At 40.0% G+C, this 19,155-nt stretch overlaps 1 protein-coding gene across 1 annotated transcript; it reads right to left on the minus strand.

Moving 5' to 3' along the window:
* Positions 1-609: 609 nt before the first annotated feature.
* Positions 610-11,516, minus strand: LOC134819120 (uncharacterized). The gene is made up of 19 exons (XM_063828892.1): positions 11,398-11,516; positions 9,780-9,913; positions 9,516-9,603; positions 9,149-9,301; positions 8,333-8,515; positions 7,784-7,871; positions 6,564-6,715; positions 6,270-6,398; positions 5,904-6,063; positions 5,501-5,604; positions 5,183-5,323; positions 4,261-4,384; positions 3,311-3,481; positions 3,031-3,134; positions 2,734-2,834; positions 2,410-2,527; positions 2,028-2,135; positions 1,398-1,599; positions 610-850 (listed from the first exon to the last, which is right to left on the minus strand). The coding sequence occupies exons 1-19, from the start codon at positions 11,416-11,418 to the stop codon at positions 708-710; spliced, it is 2,424 nt and encodes an 807-aa protein (XP_063684962.1). The 5' UTR covers positions 11,419-11,516; the 3' UTR covers positions 610-707.
* Positions 11,517-19,155: the final 7,639 nt, after the last annotated feature.

Consider the following 19,155-nt stretch of genomic DNA (forward strand, 5'->3'; position numbering starts at 1 on the left):
TTTATCCGGATCGTTGAACTAAGCTATCGGCTATATTCATAAACATGATAAAGATTGTACACTTTTTCGTGGTATCCTAAAAATAAAAGTTATAAAAAATTCGACTTTTTAGTCGTGCGACCGTTCAGTGACAATCGTAATATTTAAATAATTAACTTTCTGCCTTGGCTCGAGCTGGGACAGTTTGCAAAGCTATTTTTACTTTATACCAAAGTAATTATCAATAAATCAAACCTAATTATGATAAAATAATAACGAATGAGCTACTTTTAATATCTTCAAGTCCAATTATGAATAATGCAACATCATAATTCCAAATAATGTAATATTTTCAAGTTAACTTTTACAAAATCATTTGTGTTTGTATCAACATCTTATATGAATTTGCGTTGTCTAATTTTGTAAGTCAATAGTCATTCCACATTTACGATGATCCCTCGCCACTCGTCAGGGAAATCAGAACTTTTCAGCACAAATTGACTGAATGGATGTTCGCTGATACTTTCTCGATCGGTAACATCAGTAAATTAACTCATTCTGCTGGTCGGTCTGTATTTGTATTATCGTTAAAAGCGACGCGAAATGTCATTTTATCCGAATCTCAGCGTTTGATATCTTTCCATCAATACTTCAGTTGCATAGGGCGATTAACTCACGTGACGTCACCATATTTATGACGTCATGCGTTGCCATTGTAGCGCACGTTCTCACACGTGACCGATGGCATAGTCGTATGCGTTGTAGTCCTCTACGTTGGCGGGCTGAGTCAGAGTTTGGGCTGCCATTTCCTCGTATATCATACTGTTGGATCTGATGTCGCCAGACATTGGCATATAGTCGTTACCTCCTCCTGTACATTCATTACTATATCATTTCGTGCAAGATTAAAACTTTAAGAAATGAAGCAAGGATGATTTAAATGCGTTTCTATTCATCATCTATAAATGATCAGTCAAGTCCCCAGATTTTATGACAGGACATTCAGTTGTAATCTTATCATACTACATTCAAGTTGCCTCCCCCGGTGTAGCCAACTAATTGCCCTTTAGAAACACATGCTCTTCAGTCATGATAAGTGTAGAGGTTATCAGTGACAACTGACAACCGTACAACCCACCAATACATCATGCAAGTAGTTCGTGTGCAGTCCCAACCAATACGATTATGCTGATTAGGACCTGACATAATTATGCTATTTTGGATCTCCGAGAGGTCATGGCCTGACGACACAAAACTTACCTATAGAAAGCGTGTCTCATCTAGTCCTACTGGACACGGTACGGACAATTAATATTAACATTTGAATCTTCCCCTATAATTGAACAACAAAATCAATCAAAAAACATTAGACAGCAGGAAAAAAATGTGTTAGAACAAAGAAAGAAACTTGAACCAACCGTTGACGTTAGTGTTGCCAGCTCTGCTGCAACTGTACAGGGGATTTGAGGACATGTTGTTGGGGAGGTTACCGTAGGAGTTACTGTGGAGTGGAGGTGGCATCGGGGGCCTGTTCCTGATCATGGAGTCAGTGGGACACAGGGGCTGACACCCTGTACTGTACTGACAGCTGTTCGGATAGTTTCCGTTACTGTCCACTACCTGAGGAGTATGTTTGGTCAGATCCAGATAACAGTTCCCATTGGCATTAGTGCATTGGATATGGTACCTTGAGCTGGAGATAATCTTGCGAACTGTAATTTTGAACTGTCAGGATTGAGGCTGATGACACTGACATGGTGCATCAGGATGACACGGAGCGGGGTTATACTTATAACATTACATGAATAACGCTAGTTATAGTGTTTGCTAGGATTACAGATTTATCCTGTATAATTCACGAGCCCGCAAGACAATTGATTATACAGCTATCATGTATGTCATCAGACCAAGCAATAGAGTCGCTATGTGTTATCACTGTTATTAGATATCTATTAACAAAACACAGAATATTGCGCGAAAATTTCATAACCAGTCAACTGTATAGGAAAGTTGTATCAGAAAGATATTAATCTCGCGTTATAACACACCTCGTACAGATCCTCATCTAAGTTTAGAGCGTCCCTTTCCGAAGGAAGTCTGACATTCCCTCGACCGGTCTCGTACTCTAACCTCAGCGGTCTCTTCCTCTTGCCTCGCTGAGGAATTTTAAGAATTAAGGACTTTTCTATAAGTCTACAGGGTTGACATCAAACAATTTGATCTCTTTTTTATAAGTTAGCTTTATTAGGATTTAACAAATTGAGTAAGTTGTTCAGAGAGTTAATGCTTACAACAGTAACAAATTGTGTGGCACGACTGTCATGGACATCTGTCAATACCAAATGTTTCCCTGTAGGAAAAATATGGAGTTGTGCTCGACGATAATCAAAATTGTTCCGCTGTACTAGTCGATCTAACCCAGTGACTAACCCTGATGACGAGAATACAGATAACAGTGCTGAGTACGGACAGAGTGACAACAGCTGTAACGCTGATCACAACCCACATCCACCACTCACTCAATACTCTCGTAACCTCGTTCTCATCTCTGACATCGCTGAAAAGTAGAAGGAGGAGTCAGTAAAGAGTGGAACTGGAGAGCTGCCAGTGATACAATCAAATGTGGGGAGATTTAATTATAGATGATTAGTAAATAAAATGGGTAAAGAAGTAACTGGTGACCGTGAAGGGTGAGAGACCCAGTTGAGCGGTGAGTGATGAGAGCTGCTTTGAAGGGTTATTGAAGGGGCCTACAGGTACTTACGTATACAGACGTTTTTCTTGTTACTCCAGCCGTAGGGTGTACAGTTGGCTTCAGTCTCACCGTCCAGCTCAAAATACGTGTTGCAATGAACCTGGCAAACAATTTTATTCTTAATACTATACTTTATCATTCCTATCGAAATTATTGTTAATTGTTGATGCATTTTTGAGGACTTGTATATCGGAAAATTTTATGAAATCGTGAGATTATTCATCCATTAACCAACTCAATCATCAAGCAACCAATAATCCTGATATCAACAATTCAAGCTGCCAAGTTAAAGTCACCTCAACAGATTCACCGCACTTTGCTCCAGCAACAGAGTAGACAACCTGGTTCTTGTAGAGAAGAGTTCCATTTCCAGGTCCAGGTAGCTCAGCACAGGTGTAACCTACGTAGTTGTCATGGTAATTATATAGTTTTCATGGTAACATGGTTGATGGTTGTAATGGTAACAAGGTTGTAATAGTAAAACGGTTGTAATAGTAATACGGTTGTCAGGGTAACATAAAACATTGTTGCCATTGTAACAAATTTGTGAATTATAGTAATCCTACAAAAACATACCAGCGTCAGAGCAGTGAGGTGGTTCCTTTGTCCAGTTTCCATAGTTACAGACAAGGTCGTTTGTGTGTGAGAGAGCCGCGCACACGTTATTGCACGTGAAGCTGACCACTGTCCGATCCTTAGTGAGGAGGGTACTGGGAAGTGCTGTAGTTGTAGACAGGGACTGACAACCTGAACCAGGGAAGAGTGTCAGACTCAAATATAATAAAGCACAGATCTGATTTTGTACGACTTTTTCCGCTTAAAATGTCACTCCCATATTTAAAATAAACACGTATTTAGGTTTTTAAGGGCTAATTTTGCTAACATTCATAGCTTCATGACAGATTTTTTAACATTTCCGTTGACAATTTTTTGTATGCCACTTATAATCATTTTCACGAGTGTATGGTATACCAAAATAAAAGCTTTTAAGCTCATTTACTTCATAAAACCCGATGCGTATATAGGATATATTATCAAAATAGGTCAGTTCCGATTAACCAGGGCCCCCAATTTCGCATGAATGTTTGCAGCGATTTCATAAGTCACGTGGCTGCCAGGGTGCAGCCAATAAAATGTTCGGAAACTGTTGCAAATATCGGGTTTTTAACAAACGTGATCTGCTTCACAACAGTAACTCTTCTAGCAGTACCAGTGGTAGTGGCGACACATACGGCCATGGGGGCTCATGATAGGGCGAATCTAGGATTTCCTTTTTTCTTTGAGAATAAATCGACTCAAAGATTCCTATCGTTGAAATAAGTCCAGCAACCGTCAGTTGGGCTCTTTTAAACACAAATAATTCATTCAATGGCTTTGCACTTGCAGTTAGTTGTAACACATGTTATATTTATATATCCTATTCGGCTTTTCCCAAGTCTGAATACCATAAGACAATTTAAATTTGTTTAACTGATCCATCTCGTTAATTCCATGAAAATCACAATTGAAGAACTATAAAAACTAACCTATTCTGGGAACGACAGGAGCCGAGAGCCTCTGAATGATTTGTCCCGAGTACTTGGCCTGGAACTGCAGATGGAAAATGAAGTCCGGTACCTCCAACTCTGCCATGTACCCTCCCAGGTACTTCTGAAAAGGTAAAACTTGTCTTTAGTCGTGTAGAACGGGTTGGAGAATTGTAATTGAGGGCAGCAGAAGTAAAAAAATATTTGTTAGTAATTGATTTGTGTTTTGCTCTCAGATTCACGCAGCTCACCGCAGACTAAGTGCAACCCGGGGATTTTAAGTTATTATTAATCCGTGTTTTGCCCTCCGAAGCAACACAATTATTGTTAGTAAACAGTAATTGAAGAGTGTTTGGTTCTCACGATCAGATCGAGCATTTCACATAATGTCTACGTACTTTAACTTAATACTGTCATGCAGTGCCAGTTCGAAAGTTGCTAATGTTTGAGCCTTGAAGGATGTGAGCTCGTGTCGACGACATTCGACACAAAATGTTTATTTTTAGGTCACATTGTAACTCTATAAATAAAATAAAACTGAATCCCGCAATTCACCAGCTGATGTTACAAAAATTGCAGCATATATCTCGCACTGTCTTGGAAAGCAATTTACAAATTATTGGTAATAATGGTATAGCGGCGGCGTGTTACAGGGCGAGGTGTGACTTGCAATGAAAGCGGTTCTAAAGTTCCTAATTTGTTATCAGCCAGGTAGGCAACAATATGTGAGTCTACCGTAACAACACGGTTACGTCATTCCTATTCTTATTCCAAACTTCACGGGTAAACTGTTATGGAAACTTATTTTTACACGTGCAATAATCGTGCAGGTTTTAAATTTAAAAGGAACAGAACCACGAGAAGAGTCTGTATCTGCAGATATCCTACATCTTACACAATATACATCCTACATTTATCCTACCTTCATAGCAACAGGTTCGCCAGGTTGATTTGAGATGACTGTGCTGACTACTACATCATACACTGCTGCTCCGAACACTACGTACACCACTGCTCTGCTGCCCGAGTCTAGGGTCTCTGTTAGTTCTAACGTGTCGTCAACCTGTGCGATCGGGCTATTTAGAGGGACAATGAAACTGATCAGTTTTAGCTTTAAGACATATATCTTAGCAATCCAAGTAGAATATAATCATAAATCAATCAGCAATGAATAGTGATTTAAATTAAGATTCATTGTTTTAAATATATCTAACGATCTCGTTTTTGAAAATGAACTAACCTCGTGCAGGAAGAAATTATAAGAGAAGGAGATATCAGTAACAGTGTTAGCGGTTACAACAGCACTCCCCCTCTCGCTGCACGATATGTTAACGTTAACGTACTCTGAGGGGGAAGTTACAAAGTTAGAAACTTGGTGGTGACCTGGTTAGTAACCTGGTTAGTAACTTGGTTAGTAACTTTGTTAGTAACTTGGTTAGTTACTTGGTTAGTAACTTGGCTAGTTACTTGGTTAGTTACTTGGTTAGTTACCTGGTTAGTAACCTGGTTATATTAACTTGGTTAGTAACTTGGTAACCTGTTCGGCAACCTGATGAGTATGCTCGCTGGCTGACGAGAAATAACAGCTGCATTCATATAACATTGATAGTGATCATGAAAATATCCCACGAAGATTTAAGTACCAGCAATAGAAGGCTGCAAGCTGATGGTCATCATATCCCGCAAGGTGGATACATGCTGGTATCTGATATCGTTATTCTTATCGTCAGATACTGATACGATCCTCACACTGCTACAAGATACGCTCACTATCATCCGGTGTACTCGCTTATCACATGGGATCTGGGGAATGTTGTTATTGAGAGGGAAACCTAAAAATGGATTAGAGCTTTTAGCTTGCTTACAATTGGGTGGAGCAGGCAAAGACTTGAATTTTAAAGGAAACATCAAATTTTAATGTCGAGATTAAGGATCAAGGAAAAAAGGTACAATAAAAACAGAACGAACAAACTGTAAATATCTACAATGATAATTTTAACTTAACTTACCTGAACTACGTTATACTCGTCGTCATCATCAACGTGTATAACTTGGTGGACTACATCTTGATTCCTCATCAAGGCTCCCTCCATAAGACTGGATATTTCCCGGACCTGGGCCTTTGCCACTGACACCATCTGGTAACAGTAGGGGTTGGTCAAACACATGGAAATATTATATCTTCATGTTACTTTGCATAACCATAGAATTAACGCACTCAGACGATTGCAAAAGTTTTATTTAACTCGTCTTAAAGTTTGTGGAGCTGAAAACTAAAGACGTTCACACTACACTTTACTCACAAATCCATTGGTTGCGTCTGCGATCTCAGCGTACATAGCCTGGTCCACCATTTGGTTTTCCCCACAATGGCCCGTCAGAATAAAGTTAACTTTTATCCGCTTTTGAGTTGCTTCCTCGATAATCGCGTCCTTCCGTTCCGGCTCCTTGCTGCCTGAGGGGTTAGCTAGTTTAACAGTCCTAACAAATTTAATTTGCTACTTTAATCACGAGTTCTAACTTTATTCTGGATTATTGTTACATAAAACGGTGAATTGTAATTTGACTATGTGACAAATCGGTAGATATGGCTATATGGGTGGTCTAGCACGCCCTCTCAACGTTTATTGGTAGTTAGCGTCTGTAAGCATAAACTTGGGCACACTTCTATCCCCCGGGTAACTGTTAGCAATAGATATGGGTGCATTGACAATTGAATAAAATTAAACCCTAAACAAGAGGCTCAGTTATTGTTAGCACTTTATCAGGACACCCCCACATGATGTAACTTGCTTTAAGTGACACTGACAGTTTCGCTGATCAAACCAATTACGCTGTCAAGATGTCATGATGTTAAGTTGGAACTCGTATTAGGAATCGGGTCCCCTGCAGCCTAGATGAGCAGTTTTATTCTATGTAATTGAGTCCTCCATAGGAAACAGTACAAGTCAACCTTACACTATGTTCATGTGGCGTGGCTACGTGCTGAACTCTTAGTATAATATTGCAGCACAGAGGAAGTTGAGGAAGTTATCTAATCCTCTAGAGGTGTAGATAATATTCCCGATGAGATGAGAAGATGGTGATGAATGAGGATGAACGTTTGAGGGGAGTGAAACGTAAATCTTAAAATCTTGTTCAGTCAATGTTTGATGAGCTAACAAAGGGAAATAATTGACGGTATGCAGATAAAGCAGGAAACGTCGCGAGCTTACAGTTACACCATTCAGTAAATGACACCATTCAGTAAGTAAGATCGTTGGTTTTAACGTTGGTATAAGTTTAAACCAGATTAAGTCAGACAACCCCCTGTCACTTATTTGATGATATAAGAATTATTTAGTCTAACTTGAGTTTAAATAAATTCTTACTAACAGCGGAAAATATACCACAGAACGGTGCTTTGGGGTTAAAAAGAAACAATTTGTGGTTTAAAACCAAAATCTTTACATCAAATCACATGCACATCAAATAGTTTTAAAAGATTATTTACAAATTGGGTAATCCCTAATTCAGTACTCACTGGCGTCAGTGAAGACGAATATCTCTGAACCGGAGTAGCTCTCGTGTATTGCTCGCTGGATTGCTGCTAACGTCAACTCTGGACAGTCCTGTCAAGGAAACAGTGAGTTATTTTATTACAGCATAACCTCACTTTAACCTCAATTTCCTGTACCTCAATTTTTTAAGTATCGGCCTATATCATTGCACCGAGACTCCGAGAGTGTAGTAGGTTGTGGTTTGACTTTATGCCTTAATAATTGATACAAAATAGTATCACGAGGGCTATGATATGTGTGACATAGAATTACTCAGCAGTAATTTCCATTTTCAATAACCCTTTAAGTCGACTGCATGCCCAACATTGACAAATGATCGAGACGAATTGACGTCCTGATCTCAACATTTAGACAGCAACATTAAAGATTTCACTTCGACCGCGAACTTTTGTGAGTTCCTCTCGTTCATTTCTGGCATTCCATACATTACACCAGGTTTGTTAAATCTCAATTAAAATACTAGGAATACTGGAATGTAAATATTGGAAATTTCAAGCCAGTATCTATAGTACCTTGCCCCCGCTGGCGCCATGAGAGTTAATGATACCCAGATGTCTGAGGAGGATGGTTCCGTTGAAGGTCACCAACATGGGATAGAAGTCAGGATCGTTGAAGGGAACCAGCACGTAGTTCACCGGTCTCTCCTCTTCAGATTTAGTTACAGTTTCCACCAGACCTACAGCTATATCGTACACCTGGGTAAAGGGGGAGTTAGGGGGTTTGATTCTCAGACAGTCCGGGTAAGAGCTGAAATCATAAGATTCTCTCTCTTTCTCTCTCTCTCTCTCTCTGGAGATGATGAACTAGAAGGTTCTCTCTTTCTGGAGATGATGAACTAGAAGGGCTGCTTGTAGTGTAGAACTTCGTCTGCGAGTACTATCTTGCACTGACTAAGTTTAAAATTAATCATAGCAGCCATGTAGACGTTCACACATCACAGAAGACAGACTGTTGACTTTTTGAACGACCTCAAATCAAGTTCAAATGATCGAGTGCTGGGTAAGAAGGTGGTGAAATTGGCGCGGCGCTCAGGTAGGTGGTAAAACCGTACAACGCACGTGTTCATGGGGCAATGGCAGACATTATAAGTACTTGGCACGAGTTACGTGTACGTCATTTAGCTGGTGTGATCGTGTGACAGTTATCGGTTCATTATAAGATTATAGACATAGCAATGATGTTATACAAACGTGAATAGGATATAGATTTCTAAATGAGCAAGCTCTCATGTCGTAGAAAAGAACTAGGTATTCAAAAAGTCAAATAACACAATATGTCAACATTTATCAGAAAATCCTGATAAACATCAGCTTTGAAGATCCACAAACCTGTGTTATTTCCTCTCCCATATTGGTGGTGGTGTCTATCACCAGACTCAAGGATCTGCTGCTGGTGTTGCTCTTAGGACAGCTGTACTCGCTCAGGTTCGTCCACAAACTCTGTCTACACGAGGAGACTATCGTGTCCTCACCACATCTCACCTGAAGGAAACAAATTCTTCGTCAAGTTCAAGATATTGGCGATTTTAAAAATAGCGTTCCCATCTTTATGTTAACTAAAAACTGACGATATTGCATCAATCATCATAATATCTCTCAAATCTCAATTCAGGATCCATTTAAAGTACAGCAAAGAGTTAAAATAACTAATATTTGCTCCCCTTTCCAGGATCCCCCCTCTCCATTTAACACTAACCTGAACTATTTCTCCCTCGTTATATGGAGCTCCAGCTTTGGAACGGAACGGTAAGGGAGACACCACTGCGTTGTCCAGCTTAGGTAACCTGGCGGTAACGGTTTGTTGGTTAGTAGAAAGACCGTCAACCTCCTACTCCCAGTGGCCTCGTGGTGATAAAGTCTCCTTGTTAATTACGTTTATATTAATTAATATATTCCGAAAGAGTGATATATGACGAGCTAGTTTAAAAAATATTCACTGATATGATGTGTTGTCACTTACGGGCATCCTTGGAAGCAGATCTGTTTGTCATCTAACGCATATAGCTGGGAACAGTTAACTTCTATTAAAGTGTTCCCATTTGGCTGCTCGTATGTTTGGTAGGTCCACGCGTAATCCACTCTCATTTGATATCCCTGAAACCAGAATTTTATACAATCTGAGTCATACTCGTTAGTTTACTAGCATTCATATTATTTTATGCTGATTGATCGTTAGTCGAGAACAGTGAATGGGAGGAACTTGTCAGCGTTAATAAAATATTGATATATGTTTAGTAACGAGTGCTGGTGTCAGCTAAATTTTTGAGTGAAATTAGTTTCTACTCAAATCATGAGCCACGGCCGCGCTACAACACATTTTGTGTTGTATCATGTAGTGCCTTGACTCCCAGTTATTGGTCAGGACTCAGGGTGTTAACTAGGAGTCCATGTTGCCTACTCCAACATGGAACAGGTTGACTATTTTCGGCCTACAGATTTGTACGACCGCAACCAGTGTGAATGACCAGTACTAAGCCTCTATCCTGGTTTTTTGTCAAAGAAACCTTTAATTTTAGAAGTTACTAAGCTCGCTGAAATGGCACGTTTTCATGTTAAAAGCGGGTACTTAATTACGTTTTTGTGATGTTCTTGAGCTTAGTTTTAACACGTAAAGGAGCCGGTAAAATAGTGTTACCGGGTTGTTAATATCGTGTTATGGGGATGAGTTAATAGGAGTGTGTCGTTAAAGAGTTAGTGAGAAATGATCCCCCACAGTTGTAAAATGAAGCACGGGCCGGATCACGCCAAAGATGATGACTTACATCAGAAATGTCTTGGCCTTGCTATAAAGTAACAATCGATAATTGAGACTGGGTTTTAAAACGATCGGAAGTTACGCTCCAGCATTGTTGGTTTTCTTCAGGTCTGATCTATAGTACTCCACTTCGGCACTGCTTTATCCCGGTACAGTGCCATTTAAAATGTCGCACTTTATCACCCTATATAACATGCTCTCTCCCCCACACCCGACACACAAAAACCCCGAAGTCATGTCACCGGAACTCTCGCCACAATGATTGGTTCCCCCGAACCACGTGACCGCACTTCTACTCTCCCATTGGCTGGAAGGAAACATGCGACAAGAGAGCAACCAGGGCGGCAACGGATTTCGACAGTTAGTTAGGGCACCAGGGTCGAGAGAGGACGGACTCGTGTGTCAAGTTCAGGGCAGTGGGCACGTCAGATATACTCGCGTCTTATCGTGTGCAGATACATGTGTGACAGACGGGGTGAGATGTATTGTGGGGTCTATTTTCTTTATTATAATATACTTCTTGTGGAGACTTTAGTGAAAAGAAGCCTGCTAATTTGAAATGCCCAATTTGGGGTGTAGGAGCGAAACCGAAAATAGGTGTTAAGAACAAGAAGCTCTATCGTGGTCAGAAAATAAATATATTTTGAGAAATGAGAAACCACACGCCTAAAAGTCTTGTGCTTTTTTTAAAAAGAAAGTAAGGTTAGAACGTGCCCGGCGCCAAGTTCAGTGAACTTCATCAAAACATCGCTAGGAGGAACCAAGAATGAGATGAAGACAGGGAGAAGAAACCTGTCAAAAAAAGTAGTGAAATAAGTCAAACCTTCGGACATCCGACGACCATTTTGGAAGTGACAATGTCTTCCTTGGTGAGGTCGAGTGAGGAGGTGAAGGATTTGATCGTGACTTTCGGATCCGTCACTGATATGTCACTGAAATGTTTATAGGTTATTTATAATCCTGATCTCAAACTTGATAAGTGATAAAGGTGATGTTATCATTCTAACAGGATGATAACGTCATACTCAACACAAATCAACTGGCAGGATGTTCACTTTCAGTACTACCTCATCGCTGATAATTTGCAAAAAACTTTTGGCCTTTTGAGGACTGAACATGCCACACTAAACTAAAATGTGAAAACCTTTTAATTTTCACAAATGAAAAACCTATCAATTAATGTTATCTACTGGGTAGCTCAAAAGACGTTGGGCTTTCAAACAATGTTGTCAAAATTTAAAAAGTTACGATTTTTATACCTTTTTCTGCAAATGTTTGAAGAGTACACAGCCCCTCCGAACCAAACCAATGTTAGCTGAACAAGCAAGATTCGTAACTCCATGATCTCGCTATAACTGTGAAATTGGGGTGAATGAAGGGGAAATAACTACAATCACAACCTTCAATGTACAAAACAGGAAACACATTGATGATGAATGCAATGATTGTCTCTAGAAATACGTACAACATAGATTTGTAATTAATTTGAGCTGAAGAATAGAATAGTTTGCAACTTGTAACACAATTCTTCAATCAAGGAAATTTAGGCCGAAATTCATGAGCAACACAAACTAGAAAAAGGTTTCAACCGACAGCAGCGTTTTTTTAAGGTTAACAGTTATTTTGGCTTTGTTGGCAGTGTTTTCCTTTGAGCGGGAAGAACTTTGGAATTTCAGCTACCCCGTGACAGCCTCATCAAGCTCGACATTTTTCTTTCAAGTCCTACTTTGAGTTTGAGACAGCTTATCTGTATTAACATTAACAACTATGTGTTTACTCGAGAAACCTCAATTCTATGGGCGAAAAACACCTTAAATGCGTACACAAATTATTATGTTTAATAGCATAGACAACTTCTATTAAACGATGTGAGTCTGTATATTCTTTTCCAGACTGATAAAAAATTAATACTAAAATATAAATACACATGAAATTAACATCGAATTAATGGTGCAAATTATAACAATTGAATAATTGAGTCCCAGACTTGCCATGCCCAATACACACAGGAAGACCGAGCTAGATATCGTACAACGTCTATCAAAACCAATATTATATGTAAGAAAACCAGTAAAGCTTAGGAGATAAACAATTACTGAGTCAGCGAGCAGTAAATATATCGGACAATCCTACGCGACTATTGGAACTAATTTTACCCCGAACGTAAGTGTGAAGACCAGGATTTTAAACATTTTGGTAAACTGATGTCTCAAATTTTGACAACACGGATTTGACAAATGAGGTATTGGTTGTGTGATAGTTTATTCAGTGTCGCAATGTAAATAGTGTCCACAGTGCTTGTGACGACTCGATAATTTACAACAACGAAAAAATCAGTTGGATCATCAAAAAAGGGAGGGTTTGTTGAAATAGGGAAACCGTTCAAATAGCGCTTACAGGTGTTTCTCACTTCCAGGTGCAAATTATAGGACCTCCCAAAACTGACGATCACCTCTTGAAACGACGCCACAAAAACAGGAAAACTGAGCATTAGGCTTTTTTGATAGTCTCTCCGGCAGTCAAAAAACAAGCGTGAACAGGACCAAAAACCGAGTGCAGCTGTAAAAACGTTAAACAGTACTAACGAGAGTACACATTTGTAAGTTTTGGGAAAAGATCGGGTGCTGTCAAGCGCGAATGATCTGCACTAATGCCCGATGACTTCTTTAGCTAATTTGAAAGTAGTAGTTGGGGAGGATGATGGCACTGAGCGGTGAAATGCTGGGTAGTGGTCACATCCTCACACCATGATTACAGGCCAAACTTGAGAAGTAGGAGGAGGAATTTGGTAGTGCGTCAAATAACCAAGGATCGAGGAGAAGGAGAGTATTTATTTTACTATTTTTGGGTGCTTTACGTTTGCTCTGACGGTGGCATGGTGACAAAAATTGCGGAAATGTTAACATCGATAAATCTTCAGACACATTGAGACAATGATTTGGGTTACACTTCAGAAATTCCTGCTGTCAGTCCTACTTCCACAGGACGAACTGTCGTATCTCCACCACGAACATCGATCATGATTTAATGCACCTACTGGCAGAAATTCCTCAGGATATTAAAGTCGATCACTATTCAAAACAACCCGACGGGAAAAATACCTAGGATGCTCACATGTTGATGTTCGACACTAAATTACAAAATACTTTGGCTGAGATTGATCTTTGAGTTGAGGAAGTAATTGCAGATTTAACGCATTTCGAACAAGAGAAAGATTTCTTACACAACACTAGAAGTTCCAGAGCATTCTCATGTTGGACTATATTGCAACTCTTCAGATACAACTATGAGTCTGTTTGAACTTATAAGTTGGGCCCTTAAACCACAAGTGACAAATTTGGGGGCGATATATGTCACAGATTAAAATATTTTGTTTTGAAATTTCTCAAAAGAGGGGGTCATAGACATTGAACTATTCTGAAAATTATCACAACCAATCGAGGTACAACAAAGGAATCCTCTCCATCGTCCATCCACTTTGGAAATGAATTCCAAGAAAACCGTTGAAATAGAGATTGCAAAACCACTAAAACATAAGTTGTGGTAGGTCGAACTTATAAGCTGTCGGCTCCAAACAAAAGAGTTTATGAATTAGCTTGATATGACAAATGTCAAAATTATCCAATAATATAGTTTGTGAATATGTGTCAAACTTGCATGCTGTGCAATGTAGCAATCAATGGTGAAGTCACTGTTCCCGGATAAGATGCCTCAAAGACAAATTGGTTATGTCAGTGCTCATCATATGTCCGGTTTAACTTCAAAAGATTCCAAAAGCTCGATTTTGACTTGGCACCGAGGTCCAACCAGTTGAAACTGCTGCAGCGAGATATTATCAAAGTGAGCTGAGACTTTGGAAGTGGTTTAACAAGTGTCATCTGTTACCGATAAACCATGTTCCCAGGGAAAATTACAAATTAAGACCCGATGACAGGAACAATCGGGGATGATATCGAAACAATTGGACTGTTGTAGCAGACCAGGTTTCTCTAAGTGAGAGAAAGAGAAAGAGTGTCTGATCACGGTTACAACGGTCTCGGGAGACGCTAGACAACTCCGCACCAATCAGCACTTCACGCCTGAGTGACAGCAACACTAAAGACTTGTCGTGCGAGTTAGTGCCCTGAAGAGGACTTGAAATGCCTCAACAAGCTCAATGTCCCTGGAGGGTAGCAGTGGCCGGATCGAAATCCTGCCAGTGCCTGGGCCGGGGTCAAAAAGTGAGGTTGTAATTGGGTGGCAATCAACACCAATCAGGGTAATTGGCCCCCTTAGAATTGGTGCAGTGTCTTGTAAGACCTTGTTTCTTGAGACGACAGAAAACTGACGGACGCGAACTGTTGACGGCCGGAGTAAAAGGTCTGGCAAAGGGCTATACGGTGGGCTTTCAAGCTAAAATTAGCCATGCCTCCAATGCCCTAAACGGCAGAAGATTCGCCCAGAAACGTCATTGGCAAATCACTTAGCTATCAGTATTGGTAGAATTCGTAATAATGGCCATAACGTCACTTAACCGAAGCCAAATCAAATAAAACAAGCAAAAGAAGGGAATTAAATAACACAAAGACTTGCTCCACTGCACGGAGGAAAGAGCAGAAAAGATCGAACCTACAGAGCAATTGTTTAGATCCTTTTATAGACCTTTTTAATCCAAGGAAAGACTGCACAATGAATGTGCATCAACGTTCAAAGACTCCATGTCACATGATCATCACATGACAGGTTACATCACCTAAAGCACAACACGCGACTGGTTGGTCGAGCAGCGGCTTTGTGGAAACAAATGCCGGTCTGGAAAACTGTTCGTGAAGTAGCACGTGACCCTGAGTGTTGCAGAAGGCTGCAGTTCTGTTAAAGACAAACACAGCGCGGTTATGTTTGTTGTAGCGGGGAAACAGAGGAAATAGTGGAGCTAACAATAACATGATGGTAATAGAAAGTTTGGTGTTCTAATAATAAAAGTATAAAACGTTATATTAGCTACCGTTAACTTTAGATGTAGACACTTCCTAACAGTAACAGTGACTAGACGGTTATTAAAAACTCCAATTCGTGAACTATCACTGATACGCAGGAAGTAATAAACAATATACACGTCACAAGAACGCATATAGTGAGAAGTGGAACTAGAAGTGGTACACGAGTAAGGGTTCTTATTTGTAATAGGAGGGCAATTTAACAGCCGCCTATCGGCGCTGGCCTGATTACTATTAATAAACTCAGTTTTACTATCGGTATACTGTAGAGACGTAAGTTGAGGTATAGTTTTCGCGTAGCCGTAATTACATGCCTCAAGGTTGATGACAACAAATAAAATATTAAAATAATGGGTTGGGATCTACTATCTCAGAATCATCGCCGGATGACATAATATTTGTTGCTAAATCAACCAACCCAGCCCTAAACAACGCTTTATACCAGTCGATAATAAAAATTAACCTGAGTAGATTACGGTCCATAATTCCAACCTACAGAACTATTAGCACAGTCTACTGAAGAAGAAGACAGAACATTAAACCCACCAAAATGCTTCCCTGAGAAACCCCCACAAAGAAAAGCCCTCAGCAGGCCCCCTTTGGTCGCCAAATAACAGCGCCGTACAAAAACCCCACATTAGCAGTAGCAAGTAGATGAGGACAGATGATCCCAGTGATAAGAAGGTGGTGACGGGCTTAAGTACAGAAGAACAGGTTAATGGTAGTAGGGAGGTGTGTGTAAGGGTTCGTGACTCTGTCAAATGGTGGACGGTTACAGAGGGCTGCCAGTTCCCCGGTTCCCGTCCCTTACTCAGTTTCGCTTGGGTCCTTGTCAACACGTGCAGTCTGCAGATGTTGGGTGGTTTTTGACGGCTGCTCTATTTGCAGAGGCCTCATTATCGCAATGACATAATTTGGTTTACAAGTTTTCGGTGCACTTTTTATTAAAAGGAGGGGTACGTTTAACAAATAGAAGGTGTCTAGAATGTGTCTAATTTGGAAGTGTGTTCTGAATATAAGCACCTCCGGCCATCCCAACACCGGGAGAGACCTGCCCTTGTATTTTGTTGTTGTTATAAATTATAGTTGTATGGTTTGTAGACAACGTTTGTAGGTCTGGACCAGCATGCAATACAATTACAGACAATCAACTGAAAGAAGTGCAAGTTGTTATAGGACTATGTGTGCAGTGGTAGGGCAAACAGCCGACAAATCGACAATGGTCCACACTATGTGAGACGATCGGAGAAATCTTACAACATTTTACAAACTCAAATAAGAACAACAATGGCTTCCTTGTTTCATCAAGAAGAGTCAATATACCCTAAATATGACTCAGAAACGATACGAAGCTTGTGCAGATCAGGGCAAATATTAAAATTAGAAAACATTTTTCCTCCGAGATACTAATCCTAATGGACATTGAAATATTTGCCGTACATTACTAAAAGTGCAGGGAATAATTGGACAACAAACGTTTGGCTTTAGTTACCGGTTCCCACCCAGACAGCCATCAGGGATCAGGCAGCTAGAAAATATTGAAATTGAGAAGTTGGAGGGGTTCCACAAAAGTGATAAACACAGATAAGTGTATATCTCAATATATGATAATATCTAGTGCATGGCAGTGAAGGTGGTAATAGAATCATGATGATTTTAATTACCCATTAGCATATCTTTGACTGTGAAGGGTCAGATTTCAGCTAAAATGTTAGCAATGTTCGGTTTCTAATCACCAAAGGCGGAAGCTTAATTTCAGAGATTAACAGGAAGAAAAGGTAGTTTCACATACTTAAATTAAGCATTCATCTGCATGAACTCTGATTATTCGAAGTTACCCAACATAATGAATATGACAGGATATCAAAAAATGGCGTCAAGGAAATGAAGTGTCAAATAAAGAGAAAGTAATGAGAAGAAGGAAAAAAGAGAAGTGATCTCAACTGCTGCAAATTGCACAATAAACCACATCCCACTAGACCATTGCTTAGAGTGTTAGAGACATGAGAGTTCCTAACGTCTGCACTAAATGAAGAGCGTCAACCAGCCTTCACTTTTCGATGAGACAAAAATGGAGGTCCACTCTTGAGTCGGTGGACTACCGAGCAAGTTCTCAGTGCTACAAAGGGGTAATAAAAGCGGTGGTGTAGCTGAAACAATTTAATGTTTTCTCACCTCCTTGAAGGAGCCAATTAGAGGTGCTCCTGGAGGTCACGTTGTTAGCAGTTACGAGCAAGTTTCCAGGGGAGTATGGCATCACGTGGCAGAGGGTTGTTTAATACTTGACAAAAAGGCACGGTTGGTTGCTACCGGGTTGTTACCACGGTAGTGGAGGTACTTTGACGTGAATTTGACATAAAACCCATAATAGTCTCCTCTTGTCTGACTTACAAATTGTGCGTAATCTGCCCGAAAAATAGAGTTTCTTGATTTTGACGGCCGTATATAACGAGTATATTGACCAGCCCTAATTGTGAACGTCCGCCGCAGTTTGATATTCGGTGGTCGACCAGGATAGATATTTTGGCTGTAGCCAAGATAGAGGGCCAAATTCTTCAAATTTAATGCTTGGACTGGAGTTTTACTTCAGTCCAAGTTCTTCTACTAATATGAAGTAGTTTTTTAAAGTACGAACCATGTTTAATTTAAGGGCAGCACTGGGACATAAATATAAAATAGCACTACTTGCCCTAGTTTGAAATGTCTGGTCACGCACTAAACTGTTTCATTAGCACCAACCATTTTGGAGTATATTAGAGATTTACACTACAACAAACAAGTCAACAACTTCGTAAAGATACTTGCAAAAGTGCAAGAGTGCAAATTTGTAATTTGAACTATCAAGTATAGTCATGATTGACACGACTTAAAAGTTTAATGTAAAGTTCGTCTCTAATTCTCAAGTTCTTCTGTTAAGACATGACAAAATGACATGGACCTGGTCACACCAAAAATGTCAATAATAAGCATGTAAAGCTACACTTCCTATAACTCGGAGGAGCAGTACTGCAGACCAAACGGTAATTCGCGAAATTGCTCAATGCTCAACCCAAAGCACACCACATGTCGCCTCGTAATCATGTCGTCTAAAACTAGAAAGAAGTATGCAAGTAAAACTTTGCAGCCTTTACAAAACATGTGCAAGGCAAAGTGAAAATTGTTAAGTCTTTTACGTTCAAATATTCATGCATGCAGATTTCCAGAGAAATCCTGCGGTGAAATTATGCGGTGGTCACCAATATGGATCAAAATGTGCGTTAAAGCGACGGAACCTATCATCGAAGGATCGAGAATGTGTCAAATATAGGGGAGGATTTAACCGCGACCAGTCAGATCGATCTTGGACGCTAGCCAATTAAAAACTGTATCAAAGACACGTGGTTTATGGCTCCCAGCCAATAAAATAACCTCCTACATACACGAGATATGGCTCACAGCTAATAAAATAACCTCGCCAGGACACGTGACAGTAGCTGATCGTTTAGAGATCGTGAGACGTAGCGTCGTATCCTGGAACTGTCTGGATGGCGCGAATAACGGAGTCTGATGCAAGTTATACTAAGTACTAACAAATTCAGGGAGTTGACTTATCTCATTAATATGGG

Source organism: Bolinopsis microptera, chromosome 8, assembly GCF_026151205.1.
Source record: "Bolinopsis microptera isolate Bmic1 chromosome 8, MBARI_Bmic_1.0, whole genome shotgun sequence".
Lineage (NCBI taxonomy): Eukaryota > Metazoa > Ctenophora > Tentaculata > Lobata > Bolinopsidae > Bolinopsis > Bolinopsis microptera.